Raw genomic sequence first — 16,482 nt, 5'->3', positions numbered from 1 at the left:
AGAAACCAAGTGTGTAGAGAAAACAGAGAGCCGAGAGCCAGGAGAGAGAGTGGGGAAGGGCGGCTACGCCCACGCCAACAGTCACACCCACACACACACACACACACACACACACAGGGGAAAACAAGAAACACAGGGAAGGGGAAAAACAAGTGGAAACATAGGAAAACACTTACATACTGTCACAGTCGCAACAAATATTTAGTTACCATATTCTGCTGGTAACCCATCCAGTCCGGGTGATTTTCCTACTTTCAGTGATAAAATTGTAGTTCTAACTTCCTGCTTTGTAGTTTACTCCATTTGTACTCTTTGGTCTTCTGACAGCTTTGGAAGATACATTTTTGAGAAAAAGGCAGAAAAAGTTTTTCTGGCGATGGATTTATTTCTGATTCATAAAGCCTAGTATAAAAGTCTTTAAATCTCCTCAGCACTGCTCACTAAAAACCCATTTTTGTTTTTTATTGCTGGTATTATAAAGCTAGCATCTTTTTGTTTCAATTGCCTGGTCAGCAATTTACCCGCCTTATCGCCACTTTCATAAAAGTTACTTTTCAGCCTGAACATAGCATAGTCTAACTTTTTGTTGTATAAATCATTTAATTGACGGTTATCTGCTAGTGCCTTTTCTGCTTCTTTAAGCTGAGAGTCTAACCTTAGCATTTTTTTCTTGTTTTCCTTTTTCTTTTACTTGAGTAAGCTATTATTTTGCCCCTTACATAACCCTTTGAGGCCTGATTTGTTTGTTTTTTTGGGAGTTTACATTCTGCAGTAACACCAAAATATCACACTGTGTTATAAGGCTGATTCTGGCATTACTTAGACGTATGATATTTTGAAATAGTTCAACGTTTTGGGAAATATGCTTATTCACTTTCTTGCTGAGAGTTCGATGAGAAGATACCACTCTCATATCTGTAAAGTGAACATGAATCTACCGCTAGCAGCAGGTTAGCTCAGCTTACCACAAAGACTGGAAACAGGGAAACAGCCAAAATGTTAGAGCTCTATATTGGTCATATTACATTTTCTCTATCAGTTGTGCAAGTTGTATTGCTGTGGTGGCGCACCACTGTTGAATGAATGCAGAGAAAAAACTGATTAAAGGGACGGGCAGCAATGGAAACTCAAAATGACAAAAAAGCGAATCAGTACAAAACTGACTGGATAACACAGGGTTGTCCCCAATTAACGTTATTGTCGTGAATATTTACCAAACATGAAATAGTGCTGTCATGTAGGAGTTACTGAGGTTGTAATAAACTTGATTTTAATTGACATGGGGAGTGAGATACCACTGTGATTTCCCCCCATTGTAGCCGCCTGTATCGGGTAGGTTCATCATCTTTGACTGGGGGATCGATTGTTTCAATCTTTTAGTGTTACAGCCACTAAAGGTTAATGTTTTAACTTCATTTTAGAGAAAATGTGTTCATGTCGTAATGTTTATAGGGTTACCGGTGCGTCAACAAAGAGGGAATTTTGCAAGATCTGTTTGAATCCATCACAATAGAATCTCTCTCTCTAACATATCCTCTCTCAGCCAGTGTACGCACTTGAACAAGTGGTAATAGTGGGGATTTTTTTCGAAAGACACATATGATAAGGAATCTCATCAATAATTATTTTAACAAAAGCAGGGGGAATGATAAAGTATGTAATGCACGTAACAAACTATTTGTTAGATCAGTAACTGTAATGTGATTACCGATTACTTCATTACAGGAGAACAGAGACTATTTTGGTTTGGTAACGTGATAGATAGATAGATAGATAGATAGATAGATAGATAGATAGATAGATAGATAGATAGATAGATAGATAGATAGATAGATTATTAGCCACATGACCAAGGCCGGTGGAATCTGTTTTCGCTACAGTATGTTATACTCTGCTGCACAAACAGACAATCTACATATTATCATGACACAATACATGGATACAGTCTACATAGCATCACAGAAACGTAGTATACACAACCATGTAGGGTAGGTGCATGGTAATGCATGTCAGTAGTATGTACCGTCTCAGCTACGCAGCCCTCACTTGACACTGGTCTTAAAATGTATGATGGAAATTGTAGGTGTTCCCACAGATGTTGTATGTCATCAAATTGAGCCAACATTTAAAAAAATATCTAATCATTTACAGTAAAGTGTCCTGACATTAGCGGTTGGCTTCCGATTGTAGGACTAACATTGCTGTCTTTTTGGTATCCAGGGTGTTTTATGCTTTACGTGTCAGAAACAACAATATACGATCACAGCCACTGAAATGTACAAATACAAACACACCTTGGTCACGCCAATCACATGCTAATCAGGTACTTAACAGTGATGAGGGAGGTGCAGCCAGAAAACAATAGGCCTGATTACTGATTACTGGGCCATCATGGAAACTATTAGGTCAGTTTCAGCTGAAACTAGCTAATCAACAGATACTCAGGTAGACTCCTTCCTGAGGGCAGGGCTTATGTAACACAGAGTAGCTTAAATTTCTGAGTTCCCGGTCCATTTTATCACAATTGTGAATGACTTCCGGATGGGAGCCGAAACGTCTTGATTCTGAAAACAGTGTCCAGATGACTACGACTGAAACCTTTTCTACGATAGAACACTCCTGGACGAATGAGGGACTACACCGTCGTACAAATACAAACTTCGGCTGAACTGACTGTATTAGCTGCTTGTATGCTAATGTTAGCTTAATGCCAATGACTCTGGTTGACGCTGTAATAGCATATAACATTTCCTAATATAACTGTGCTAATAAATAAAAATACTGACTTTAGGTGTTGCTTGTATAGCTAATGTTAGCTTTGTGTGTGCAGTTAACTTAAGTGCTAATGTTGGTCTGCACACCAGCGTCACAGAAAAGAAACTATTTTAAAACAATCCAGTTCATGCATACTTGATCAAGAGTGTTCAAAGACCAGAGTTTGTTTTAAGTATACTTAGTATTAAAAGAGGAATGGTGTCCAGGCGAATGACTCACATACACTCAACAGCTCCACCGTGTGACTTTTTGACGAACCATCTTATGTAGGCTATTAGTAAGTATAACATGTAGGCTAAATGGTGGAAATAACGAGCCTAAATGGGAGACATTAAACTACACGCAGTGTTTTCCCTTGTGATGGAACACCCGCAAACCTCATAATAAACAGAGAAATCTTTAAAAAAAATGAAAGCTTAGGCTGCAGGTAATATTAACTCAGGCAGAAATGTGTGTAAATGGAAAGTGCCTGGTTAAAAGAAATAATAATAACGAGGACAGTATTTCTTCGGGCATTCAAATTAAACAAACAAACAAACAAGATTCAAGCAGACAAGTTGAGCTGCAGCCTGCAGAATATAGCTATATAAGGTATCCGCATTTTGTCAACTTTTCACCTTAAACGTTGTCTATAAACTCAAACTTTACCTCAACCCTAACCTTAAGCAAAGTGGAGACGTCACGCCCCACCTTAAAATAAAAATGAGATGGAGAAAAATATTTGTGATCATCGATTTTAGAAGTTATAATGCATTAGGCTACAACGAAATGCAACGAGATGCCTTAATTCTAACAATAACCAGCCTGCGGCGCGTAAGTCACGTGATCACTGCCTCCTGGCACACTATTGCGTGGGTCATATACGAATTATAGTGCATTACTTTTCTTAGGTATAAGTACGAAAGCTGAATGAGAACAGCCAGCCACAGAACACATGAATATAAGTTAACGCCTACATTTCCACGGCGACAGCTCCGCTGCCTGCCTCCTCCTCCCACACTCACTCTTTGTCCGCGGGCAGTGGCTGTCTTGTCGGTCGGGAAAAAAAAGCTCACTTTCGCTGCCTGCTATCTGTCAGGAGGGAGGGGAGCAAACAGACGTTTTCGTATCAACATTCACACCGAGAAAGCTCTTCGAAAGACACTTGAGGTACATTTTTAGTCTCATTTAATCAACTCTTATCGAACTGCTGGCCCAGTTTTTCCTCAATGTAATGTATTCCGGTCCTTCTGCTTTCTCTGTCGGCTTTTGTGTGCACGGGGTGGGAGATGGTAGACTACTGAGCATGAATGGACTACTGAGTGTCGAACAGCAGTGATATTACGCTAGGCTAGGGCATGTATGCCCTACACTACTTTCACAGACATGCTTTAAATGAGTTTTGATTTTCTGGTTTGTATTTGTCGTTGTGGGTGTTTCTGTCCAGTGTCCACCCACATAGGAACATGATGATATAGTGATGGAGAGCAGCATAGCAGCCTTACAGAGTAACGTAAACTATTTCCTTAAACGAAAGGTTGTGCCCAGTCACATTCACACACGTCCAAGCGACTGACAAATACGTTGTATTTATGTTGTTACTTAGCCTACAGCTAAAGCTAAATAAACCTAACTTATTGAAACGATAACCTCTGGGCTACTTTGAGACCTGACACCACCTTTGCCACTGCTTCTCTACGGAAAAGTCGTGTAAATAGCCTAGGCTATTTAAGGGCAGCCTATACCTCCAAATAAGAACGTTTCTCTAACATGGAAGGCTATATATCAAAAGAAGTAGGCCTATGGCAGATAAGCTAATTGTGGCACTGCATACATTAAGATAGAAATACGGTGATAGCCAGATATTTGAGCTAACTTTTTGTTTGCCAGGCCAATAAGGGAACAGGAGAAAACATGTAATACAGTGTGAGTCCGCGCACGCGCGTTACTTCTGCCGCGCGCTGAGCCTGTCTGACTGGTTGAACCTTGCTGCTTTAAGGCGCCGTCCGTTCCACAGCGGCAGGTATGACCTGTATGGCAACATTGTCTCGACAATTTAGAATCAAACACCAATTTGTAGCTTTACTGAACTCTCCTACACACCTTTCCTTTGTTTTCAAAGGTTTTGTAGCAGTTAGAGTTAAGACCCTCTTAATTAAATATCTAATAGTCATGAATTATTGTTGCATTTTGCACATTTTATCCACAGTGATTTTTGACACCTGCATTTATTCAGGTAGCTACTCAGTTTTTTACTTCTTATTGTTGCTTACTCTTGGAGTAATTAAAGCTTGTATAGCGTAAGTTTAAGCAAAACCTATTGGTATTTAAAGAGTTAAAGTTGTATGACTCAGGTTTAAAGCGTTATCCGTGTTTCTTTGAGTGATGTTAAATTACTGCTGGGGCCTGTGTATATTTAATCTATGGAAGTCAGTTCTGTTTGTTGCTCATCAAACCCAGAAATCAACTTCCCCTTGGAGACAAAATATTTGCAGCCAATAATTAACCGGTAACCGCAGCAGCAGTTGGATTTGGATTAGCTCCAGTTTGGGTGCTTCATGTATTATCTTTTTACATTTGAGTCACAGAGCCTAGCATCCAATATTCCTAAAAATATACAGTATTTGAAAACCTCAGAAGGTTGTTTCACAACACTTTCTGCTGCTCTATCTTCAAATAATCTTCTAACCATCTGGATGTAAGAATATTTTGTCTGTTGCACGATAAAGATTTTTAACCTGTTTTCCAAGTTGCAACACTTTTTCCTAACTTTTAGTTTAGTTTAGGCAAAGGATAATGGTTAGAGGTGAATGTAAATCATTTGGAGGTCCTCATAAGTGCACAAACATTCTGTGTGTCCCTCTCCGCATCAGCAACTGCACAACTGTGCAGTTTACATGCCCACGCTTTTCCTCCCACCTTCATTCTCTCTCTTTCTCTTTCTTTTTCAGTTCTCTCTTTCTTTCTTTCAGTCACACACACACACACACACACACAAAATAGCTATGTGAAATAACTGTGGGAAGTGAGAAATATGCAGCAATCAATTGCTTGGCTGGATAGAGAGAAAGGGAAGAGATGACAGAGGCCTGCACACACAGCTAATGCACACACAAACACAACCTCAGAGATATTTTATACTGGCCTACGTCATCCTCCAGTATGTACCAGAGGCCTCAATAATCTGCAACAGCTGTGCATTACTCTGCCTTTTAACAATGCAGGACTTCAGAGCTCTCATGCCTTCCTGTCCTGCTTTTGGACCTATCACCTGACAGATGTGTTTCCATTCGAGTTGTCATTGTTTATTTAGCCAGAAAAATTGAGCAGCACAGCAGTGACTAAAAAGTTTCCTTTAGTTGCCATCCAATGGGTCTAGAATAGGTTACACAGGGAGTAAAGGAGTAAAAGAATTCAGAAACCAACCAAGCCAGCAGGGACACTGTCGGATTTCTGTCCAATCAGTGACTGATTTGGTTTGGCAGCACCCCGTCTGTCTGCTGCTGCAAAACCATCTGCTGCTGAAAATAAAATGGCTGTTGTACATGTGATATCATCTTTTGGCTTCTTAAGAGATGTTTGAAAGCCAGGATTTGGAGGTACACTTGCCAGTGTCGGGAGATGTTACACACCTATAAACTAAAAGTGGGATTCTTGTGACAGTGGGCTGTGCTGCAGGAGTCTCAGGCTGCACCATCAGACCTTTTAATACCGCTAGCTACAGTAGCTATGAAGCTCATCCACACATAATGGGCATGTGTCAATCATATCTGTTTATTAATATCATTAGAAATTATTGTTATTTACTGCTGGGAAGTACTGAAAAATTAGATATAATAATAAATAATTCCAGGCCATATCGTCCCTACTGACCTCTGCTGACCTCTTGATGGTGTAACTTGTTGCATGAACCTGTAGTTAGGCTGATAAAATGGATGCACATTTGCATAGTGCATTGTTTCAAAGAAGAGAATAGTCTGTCCTGGCCTTACCTTTGCATCTTGTTACCAGTTAGTTTATTGAATCTGCTTACCAATTACAGACTTGCATTCTCCATTCTGTTTAGCTGCCAGTATGATGCCAGAGCTAGTAGCTCATAAGTATTAAATAATTAATAATGTCAGACTGACATCAATGGTTGCTCAACGACTGACTGCCAAGGCAGGGCACCGAGATAAATACTCTGTGAACTGCATGCAGCACTGTGTCTTCTGAGCCCAACAGTTAGTATGTTTCTATTCATAAACTAAATCAACACTGCCACAAAGAGGAATGACTTTCCATTAGTGTGACCATTACCTCTGCACAGTCCATTCACTTCCCTAATGTAAGACTCAGAGTCACTTGCACGGTAAAAGTGTAGGAATTTGTCATGGCAACCTTGATGAACCAACCAGCAATATAAGGACATAGTCACACAACAGTGTAGGACAAACCGGGTGTTGGTTTATGTTTGTATAGGCTACATGGCTAATACTCACTACTTTATGTGATGATCTTCCTGTTTCAAGTGCACTTGATATTTCCCGAATACACGCTAAATGTTTAATGCATTTTGTATAGGAGCAGGTAAAAAATGACCAAAAAAAAAATGATGGAGCTTTGTTTTTCAATATTTGGTTGAAGTTGTACGTCTACTAATTAAACACAGGGCTTTACACTGTATCACTTTGCACAACAGAACAGCGTGCTATGAGAAGCTTTTACTCCGTGTTCTCGGTGCTGCAGCGGGATTCAGTGAGACAACAACATTCCACTGACACATTAAATTACTGAAGTGTTGTCACACAGAGCGCTCAGAGAGAGAGGCAGCAAACACCGAGGTGCCTGCTACCTTATGAAGGTTATTAATTCCTGTTTATAGTCTGTCATAAATCATGCCGCAGTCCCAGTCTAGTAATGAATTGTATGTAGCCATTGCTGTCCTACCGTTAATAAACAATTCATTATTAATTAATACAAGGAGTGATATTGGTGTTTTTAAAATTTAGTGCGCTTGTGTTTCCATAGCGATGGCGGAGGCCCACCAAGCAGTGGCGTTCCAGTTCACCATAACGCCGGAGGGGATTGACCTGCAGCTGTCCTATCAGGCCCTGAACCAGATCTACCTGTCCGGAGTACGATCCTGGAAGAAACGAGTCAGCCGCATGAGGGTGAGGATGATGGGAAATCCCTGTGTGTTTCGAGCGCTGTGTGTTTGTGTTTGTGTGTGTGCGTGTGTGCACAGTGAGGGGAGGTGTGGGTTATACTGACAGACATGATTAAATGACAGGACAAATCCATCTTAAAACAGCTGTTTGTGATGCATATCGTGTCTGGTCTTTTTTTTGTTGTTGTTGTTGTTGTCGTCATGGGTAACCGGACACATAAAGAAACATGTTGCTATACTTTTAGATATTTCAAGCTCAGACACAGTTGTATTTGGTAACAGAAATGTTCAGCCATCCGAAATGTTATTTAAATTTAAACATTTTTGAAGTACTGTAAAACCTTACTTACACATTCATCTAAGTGCCTCAAGTCAAGTCAGTTTTATTTACATAGTCAAAAATCACAAGTTTGTAACAGAGGAGTTTGCAATCTGTACAACATACAACCCCACGTGCACGGATAAGGACAGATGCCTCAGTTTTTTAGATATATCAGCATTTGTATGTGTGTGTGTGTGTGTGTGATAAGTTGGAGGACGTGTGTAGGGATGTAATTTGTGTGCTGTGGGAGCTGAATGCTGAAGGCCTCATTACAGGGTGTGAATTCCCATCTTTTATAGGTGAGGAATGGCGAGCCTTTCCGAACATGTACTGACATGCATTTTTGCCCCTGCTGGGGTGACAAAGACACAGCTGTTAGTTTCTCGAATCTCTCTAATAATCCTCTCAGGTCCATGCAAATGAATGTTGTGACTAACTCAATATACACATCATGTAATGTAGCTGTTTTGGATCAAGTGCATATCAAGGTCAAGAATATATATGTGCTATTGTCAGAACATTTTTCCAAGATGTATATCTTTTAAGCTACTTGAGGGGAAATGTGAAGGGAGCATCAGTTTTGCAAATGTTCACTCTTAACAGGAATAACCAATCACAATCACAATGCCTATTTTTCTTCTTCTGTGGTAACAGAACAGGGTGATCAAGGGAGTGTACCCTGCCAGCCCTTCCTCCTGGCTCTTTGTCGTCATAGCGATCCTGGCCACCATGTACATGCGCTCGGATCCCAGCATGGGGCTCATAACCAAGATACAGCAACACCTGCCACTAAGGTACACAGACACACACAGGGACGTCTATCGTTACCTTCTTAAAATAGACGATACGACTGGTCTTTTCTCTTTTGCATATAAAGCTGGTGATCCATGAATCATCTACTGAGGCTGCCACGATAACAGAATTTTAAACTTTGATACAATACTAGTATAATAAAACGATACTCCATACCTCTTTCAATACCACGGCAAAAAGAAAAAGTCTTTCAGTTTTGATTTTCAAATTGTTAGAAAACTGCATTTTCATTTTGACTTAAATATTGCTTGCATAAATAGAAAATCAGGTTACATTGTTTATATTGCAATATCATTTTCAAATTTGAGTTAACATTTGAATATTGTCCACTGTACAGCGGGGTACGACTTTGAAAATTAAATGTCAAACAGCTTTTCCATTTTCATTTTAACATAGTCATAGAACGCCCACACAAGTGTGTGAAAATAAAAATGAAAATTGGATTATTGCATTTTCATTTTCATTTTTACTCAAATAAGACGTGTGGAAAATTGTAATGCTATTGTGGAATTACATTTTCAATTTCAAGTTTACATTAACGTTTGAGAATTGTCCCGTATATGCTGCCATACTCTAGTGGACAAACTGCGATTTCTCGTCACTTATTGGCCAATATAGACACTGATTCAGATATATCTGCAATAAGCTAACATCGCACGATATATTTCTAGCTGTTTTATCAGTTTAGCTCTATTTTCAAGTATTACACAAACGGTGAACATTAATGTGTTTCCCAGTTCTTATCTCCATCCATCTATCTGTCCATCGATCACAGCATCATAGCGTTTGAATGTGAATTCAAACTTTTTGAATACAGTCCCGTATACGCGTCCATACCAGAGAGTTTATGCAGTTTGTCGGTTATGTCGGTCATGCAACAGTAACAGTCAGGAGTAAAAAGGATTTAGGTTTGGCTGATCCAAACAAACATTACCTCTTAGCATATAAAGCTGATGAGTCATTATGGAGCAGTGTGGGTGTGATGAACTCTCCCCTACTTCCCTACCAGTCTATTCACTAACTGTAGCTTTAGATACTTATGACATTGCCGACTCACTGTCTGCCTCATGGTCACACACACACACACACACACACACACACACTCCTGCCACATTCCACCCTGATAATATTCATTTTGACATGAGTGGTTGCAAATGTGATGTTTAAGCAACAAGGTATATGACAAAAAAATGGACGTGATGGCGGCTATAAACAGTGGTATTTCCTGTGACTCACATTGCTGCTTGAGAACACTGCCAGCTGAATGTGACAGCTCCAGTTTCAAGGCCACTCTGATGAGCAGGAACTTGACAACTAGGGTGCATTTTCCATATCTCAATCAATATTAAGGTATTGAAACCAACAAGGGGGCTTCTGTTTTATGGATATTTTGAAGTCTCATTGCATTATATAGCACTTATACCATTGCAGCAGGATAAAAGTATACTGTTTAATCGTCCTCCATTTTTAAAAGTCTGTTTGTAGCCTGTCTGAGCCATGGTCACGTCTGTTTCACCACTGAGTCAACTGGTAACGTGAAGCAACGTGTTTCTGCTGTGGTCATCTGCAGTTTAATATACCTGGTGCATGACAGTGGAATTATGGTTCCTAATACACAATTCCAACAGTCACCTACCAGTCAGTCAGAAACAAGTGTTTGCTGGTATAAGACATATAGGGCTGCAGCTATCGATTACTTTAGTAATCGAGTATTCTACTGATTATTCCATCGATTAATCGAGTAATCGGATAAGAAATACTTCTGCTTTATTAAAGAGCAATAGTAAATATAATAATAATATATAAATATGCAAAAGAGAAAATAAGACAGGTCTCTCTAAATTAACAACTAATTGGTTTCATTTTTAGAAAAATCTACATTTTTATTGGTTAAATAAAATAAAGTTCAGTTTTACAATAGACACACTGTACAGAGTTTTCCTAGATTTGCATCGATGTGTATTGGTTTGATTTTTAGTAATCGAGTCATGTTCTCCTCCTATTCCCATATTTGTCTTGATTTCATTGCATATATATCTTTTTATTTTCTGTTTATTACATTCTAAATGCATTTAATAATACTTCTGTCCTTCTGTTCTGCTGGCCATACCACATGTTATTGTACTCAATTTTCTACATTTGCGTTTCTTCCTTTTTCCTGCTTTGTGCAATTCTGAAAAAATATCTCAAATTCACTTCCTCATTGACCCAGCAGATGTTGCTGTTGTACTTTCGTAGTGTGTACATGAGTGAGCTGTGAAATGAGGAATATGCAATGGATATAGACACTCATGCATTTTTATTTTATTTTATTTTTTTTTACTGTTTTGCCACAGAAATCTATTATTTAGGATGGATAAATTGCATTAATTCACAGATTACTGTCCCTGCATCTGTAATTGGCCTTGATCTCATCATTGTTAGAGTGAATTATCTGCACCCTGCTGGCTGTAATCATGCACAAGTTTGGACAGACTACTGTAGTATCTGTGGTATTTGAAATATGTTCTAACAGGATATTCATAGGAACATAATGATTTTTATAGAGTATCGTTACCTAATGAAATGCGTCACATACTTTTTTATTTTTAGTGTTTTCGTACTTCATATGAGTTTTATTTACCACAATTGGACCTTTTGTGAAAAATAATTTTACTTACAGCTTTTTTTTTTTCTTAAACTACCAATTCAGTCAGGAACACTCTCGTCATAGATTTAACGTTTATTGCCACAAATGGAAATACAGTTGTGCTTGGCTCCGCTCTTAGATGCTCCCTGGATTAGCCAGACAGCAAGCCTAAACAAGGAGCGCAATGCAAGCAAACACACACACACACACACACACACCCCATTAGAATGTTCTTGAGCTACCTTCAGTCAGCAAAATGTGGTTTTAGAAATGTTTTTGTGTCTTGTTTGTTTATTTTGTCCCTACTTTCAGCTCCAGGTAACATTCAAAATGTCTTAAGAAGTGCTGAATTTTGCTTTTTAACACTAACAGACACACTGTTGTAGTTACGTAGCCAGTAATGGTTCTTTCTTTCCCTCCCTCTGTCCAGTCTCCATGTCTCGCTCAGTGCCCAGGGTCAGACCATGCTGTCGGCGCTGGTCTTCAGCACTCTGCTGTGGCTCTCCCTCATCCTCACACTCAGGTTCTGCCTCAAACTGCTGCTCTCCTACCACCAGTGGATGTTCGAGCTGCACGGCCGAGTTTCCAACACCACCAAAGTCTGGGTGGTGAGCCATGCTTCTACTTGGTATCACAGCTCCCTCCGGTGGCCGCTGTGCAAAAGTTGTTTTGAGTCATGGACACAAAATTTTATTTAATTTTGTTTAGTGGTAGTTGTAAGGCATGCTTTAAAAAGGCAGGGGTCCCCAGAGTTTAAAGACCATTTTATGGCCATCTTATTGTTACTATTTTAAAGTGTCTCAAATCTCTGTCTTTCTCTGTTTATCTCAGACTCTGCTGAGGTTATTTTCAAGCAGGAAGCCTTTACTGTACAGCTATCAAACCTCTCTGCCCCACCTGCCTGTTCCTGCCATCAAAGACACACTGAGCAGGGTGAGTGGACACACACACACACACACACATGAACACACATGCTTGTACCCATGCTTAGACATACAGCATATTCATGGGCACACACTTGTGTGGTTTTGGATTCAATTCACACATCTTTGTTTGGCTTATCGTCACATACAGTATCTCTGTATATACCGGGGTTGGGCAATGTCAGCGCGTTTTGTTTATTTGTGGAAGAACAGTCCAGAGAAAGTCTATTTCTCAATTTGTCGTTTATTAAAACATTGGAGGATCAAAACATATCTTGTACAAGGATCTTTTCTATTCAGTAAACCACAGTCAGCGAGCTGTTGGTGCACAGGCTGGTCACAGGGACACGGTTCCATCCATCTTGAGTTGACAGTGCCCTAGGGGAGGAATCCTACACTCCCTCTGTTTGTAAGTTGCTATAGTCTCTGCTTTGTTCCCCATAACTGCTACTTCTCCTCTCATGGCCATTACAGTACATACTGTCCTCAGTAAACAATGTTCTTTCTGATATCCCAGTTTCTTTGTATACATGTAAGCGTGTTTGCAACAGCTAATCAACTTTTCCCTGCAGTCAGCAAGTCTGCAGGACAGCACTTTGAATTGTTAAGCCTCGTCTCCTGCGTGTGTGTTTGTACAAAAGTTTCAACATGGTAACGATTCAGTAGGCGTGCAATCTTCGTTTACGTTTTTGATTCTCACAGTAACTTGGAAAGTGTAGTGAGCTAAGCTACCTGTTACTCTACATAAAACGAAGCTTCACTAAGCTACAGCAACATGGCAAAAGTAGCTTACTACATAGAAGCTTTTATTTACTTTCTGCCAACAGACAGTGAAGAAATTGTAGCTAGCTAGTGGTTAGTTGTTGACAAGTTGTTGGCCGGTGTTTGCAGACTGCACTGAACTGTGGTGGTTAGGTTATTCCGTGGTTGTGTTAGCTTTTTCGGAAATCACCTGAATGTGTAAACTCCAGCTCGCGTGTCTGTATTCCGCTGCAGCAGAGACGTCGTAGGCATCAGCCCAAGGATTGGTACGTGATGTCACCGTCATACGGAAGTGCTTCTGTCGGCTACACACGCGTCTGTGTATGACGGTGACGTCACGTACCGATCCTTAGCAGTTTTATTTCAGACCGCAGCAGACAGCTCCGCTGCGCTTGAGCTTCAGAAAGTCTATTCGAAATGCTTGAGTAAATGTAACGTTAGCTTGTGTGGATGCTGCCGCACTACTTGATCAATAAAAGAGCTGAGCTACTGAAAAGCTATTTGATTCAGAAAACAGCGACGCTACCACCACTCTACTGGGAAATGTAGTTAAACTAGAAATGCCACTACTGCCCAACACTGGTATATACTGTGTATATATAATGATCTAAATGAATAAATTAAATAGCAGAACAGAAATTGATGATAATTTCATAACCACAGGACCAGATTTTAAATGATGCTCGCTCGCTCTCTCTCTCTCTCTCTCTCTCTCTCTCTCTCTCTCTCTCTCTCTCTCTCTCTCTCTCTCTCTCTCTCTCTCTCTCTCTCCCTCAGTACCTGACGTCAGTGCGCCCTCTGCTGACTGATCCAGAGTTTAAACGAATGACTGAACTGGCCAATCACTTTGAGTCTAACCTGGGAAACCGCCTGCAACGCTACCTGAAACTCAAAGCACTGTGGGCCACCAACTACGTAAGTTGAAAAAGGTTTTAATCCTTTTGAGCTTGAAGAATGAGCGTCCAACAGTCCCAGTGGTGACAGGGATTGTCAAAACTAAAGGTATAAGTCACTGCTGGATGATCCAACATGAGTATTTTAGCCAAACCCTCCTTGTTTGTGTGTTATAACACCTATTGTGTGTTATAACACCTATTGGTCACGCAATTACATTGTTGGTGTGTTCAAATAGCGTCACTAAGCTAGTGTACTCACTGGGTGGTGCATTAAAAGAGTGATTAATTAAGTAACAACCTATCCCTGTAGGGATCCTTTCCACAATGTTTAGACCCCAAAATATGTAAAAATATTGCTCAGGTTCAAAAATACTGGAATTACCCTTTAAAAGAAAGTGACTATTGAAAGCGATAATCTGTGGCATTTTCATGTAGATTAATGACTATTTTTCTGCTCTTTTGATAACTGATATTCAAGTTCAGGAAAACCTTGATATTTTCTATTTGAAACACTCTGTACAAAGTGCAGAAAAGGCTATCCTCAAGTGTGCAGGAAGTGTTTTGTTTTGTCTGTCTGAACAGAAGTGCAACTTTAATGTCCTGCTTTGGTTCCAGGTGAGCGACTGGTGGGAGGAATACATCTACTTGAGGAGTCGAGGTCCCTTAATGGTCAACAGTAACTACTATGGCATGGTAACCAGCTGTCTTTTCACAGAATTACAGCTTAGAAAGAGACTGAGCTAAATATTGTATTATATGTGTTATATATTTTTACAGCTTAAAGAATTTTGAGATAAAGTTTAGCCAAAATGGCTGGAAGCATTTCTTTTTCTTTTTCTTTACCTCTATTCTTGCTTATGTCTTTCCTTTTTACCGTTATTCCATCCCTCACTGAGACTACCTGTCCTTCCTTAACCTGTCTTAACAAGATAGATAAGAGAATAATATAACATTTTACTCTTCTTCAGTTTGTTCTTCTGTCTTCAATCGAAATAAATCTTGGGAGTCTATTTTTGTTTTAATTCTAATGTCCTGTGTGCGTGCTCTTCAGGACTTTCTGTATGTGACCCCGACCCCTGTGCAGGCGGCCAGGGCAGGCAACACCATTACTGCCCTGCTGCTCTACCGCCGCAAGGTCAACCGGGAGGAACTCAAACCAGTAAGACGACACACATTTCTGCAGAGTCAATGGGTTGTATTGTATGGGTGTGTGGGAAGGATGGCATGTTTGCAAGGGGTCTAGAATGAGACCATTTAGCCATAATGTTTCTATAATGATTTCAAGGATGACTGGTGATATCAGTGTTGAAATCAGTGCAAACAGTCAGCAAGGAGACAAATTTTACAAGTGATGTTGCGCAATAAGTGCTCACTTATTGAGCAGTAAGTGCTCAATTAAGACATTTCCACAGAGCAAAGAGAAAATATTCTTACATAAAGGATCTTGGTTGCTGCACAACTTCCTACTGTTAAGCATAAATATACATGGGTATAATGTTTTCAACCAGTAGAGCCAAACAAGAAGAAAGCTAGCTAGCATGGCTGTAGATTGCTAGTCTTGTTTATCTCTTAAGTTTTGATGAGCTGTGATGTAATTTCTTTCTCTCAATTCAAAAGTTTCATTTCAACATGCTTTATTGGCACGAATGCCATACAATTTATATTCCTGAAACATCCATCAAAAACAAGCTAATATAGATCCTTTTCATTTAACATTATACGAAATTGCAAAAACATAATAAGTTAAACAAGGTGAGGTAAATATAACAAACTGCAAATGGTAGGCTGCATTCAAAATAATCCTACCTGCTAACCAGCATTAGGAAACACAAACTGTCCTCTTTTCTAGTGTAGAAGAAAAATAATGCCAAAGTGAAACCAGCATTAATATGAGAGGATGTTACATTAAACAATAAATATTGATATTGGGATTGTGTGTGTCTGTGTCAGAGTCGTGTTCCAGGTACTGTCATCCCTCTGTGTGCCGCTCAGTGTGAGAGGATGTTCAACACAACACGCACACCAGGAGTCGAGACCGGTAACACACACACACACACACACACACACACACACACACACTGCTGCAGATGTATCCCACAGTTTAATGTTGGATGGGGTTTTGCACTCACACATCTGCTCACTGAATTGGCAAGCTTCAGTAAAATGTGGTGTTGTTGTTGTTAGAGCAGATGATAGAAATGACTTATGAGCCAGTGGAAAAATCCTCCGTTCCT

General features: G+C 39.9%; 1 protein-coding gene across 2 annotated transcripts in view; it reads left to right on the top strand.

The window, feature by feature from the left end:
- Positions 1 to 3,699: 3,699 nt before the first annotated feature.
- The window catches only part of cpt1a2b (carnitine palmitoyltransferase 1A2b), a 46,782-nt gene continuing 33,999 nt past the window's right edge, over positions 3,700 to 16,482 (top strand). Inside the window, exons 1-9 of one of the 2 annotated variants that reach the window (XM_044180307.1) lie at positions 3,700 to 3,924; positions 7,765 to 7,907; positions 8,880 to 9,019; positions 12,098 to 12,275; positions 12,499 to 12,600; positions 14,130 to 14,267; positions 14,864 to 14,941; positions 15,300 to 15,407; positions 16,199 to 16,286. In XM_044180307.1, the coding sequence (XP_044036242.1) occupies positions 7,767 to 7,907; positions 8,880 to 9,019; positions 12,098 to 12,275; positions 12,499 to 12,600; positions 14,130 to 14,267; positions 14,864 to 14,941; positions 15,300 to 15,407; positions 16,199 to 16,286 (973 nt within the window). In that variant the 5' untranslated portion in view covers positions 3,700 to 3,924; positions 7,765 to 7,766. The remainder of the gene's footprint in view (positions 3,925 to 7,764; positions 7,908 to 8,879; positions 9,020 to 12,097; positions 12,276 to 12,498; positions 12,601 to 14,129; positions 14,268 to 14,863; positions 14,942 to 15,299; positions 15,408 to 16,198; positions 16,287 to 16,482) is intronic. The other variant, XM_044180308.1, reaches the window with a different exon arrangement.

This window comes from Siniperca chuatsi, linkage group LG21, assembly GCF_020085105.1.
Source record: "Siniperca chuatsi isolate FFG_IHB_CAS linkage group LG21, ASM2008510v1, whole genome shotgun sequence".
Taxonomy (NCBI): Eukaryota; Metazoa; Chordata; class Actinopteri; order Centrarchiformes; family Sinipercidae; genus Siniperca; species Siniperca chuatsi.
The sequence above is the reverse complement of the archived record's forward strand: the minus strand, read 5'-3'. Positions and strand labels throughout refer to the sequence as shown.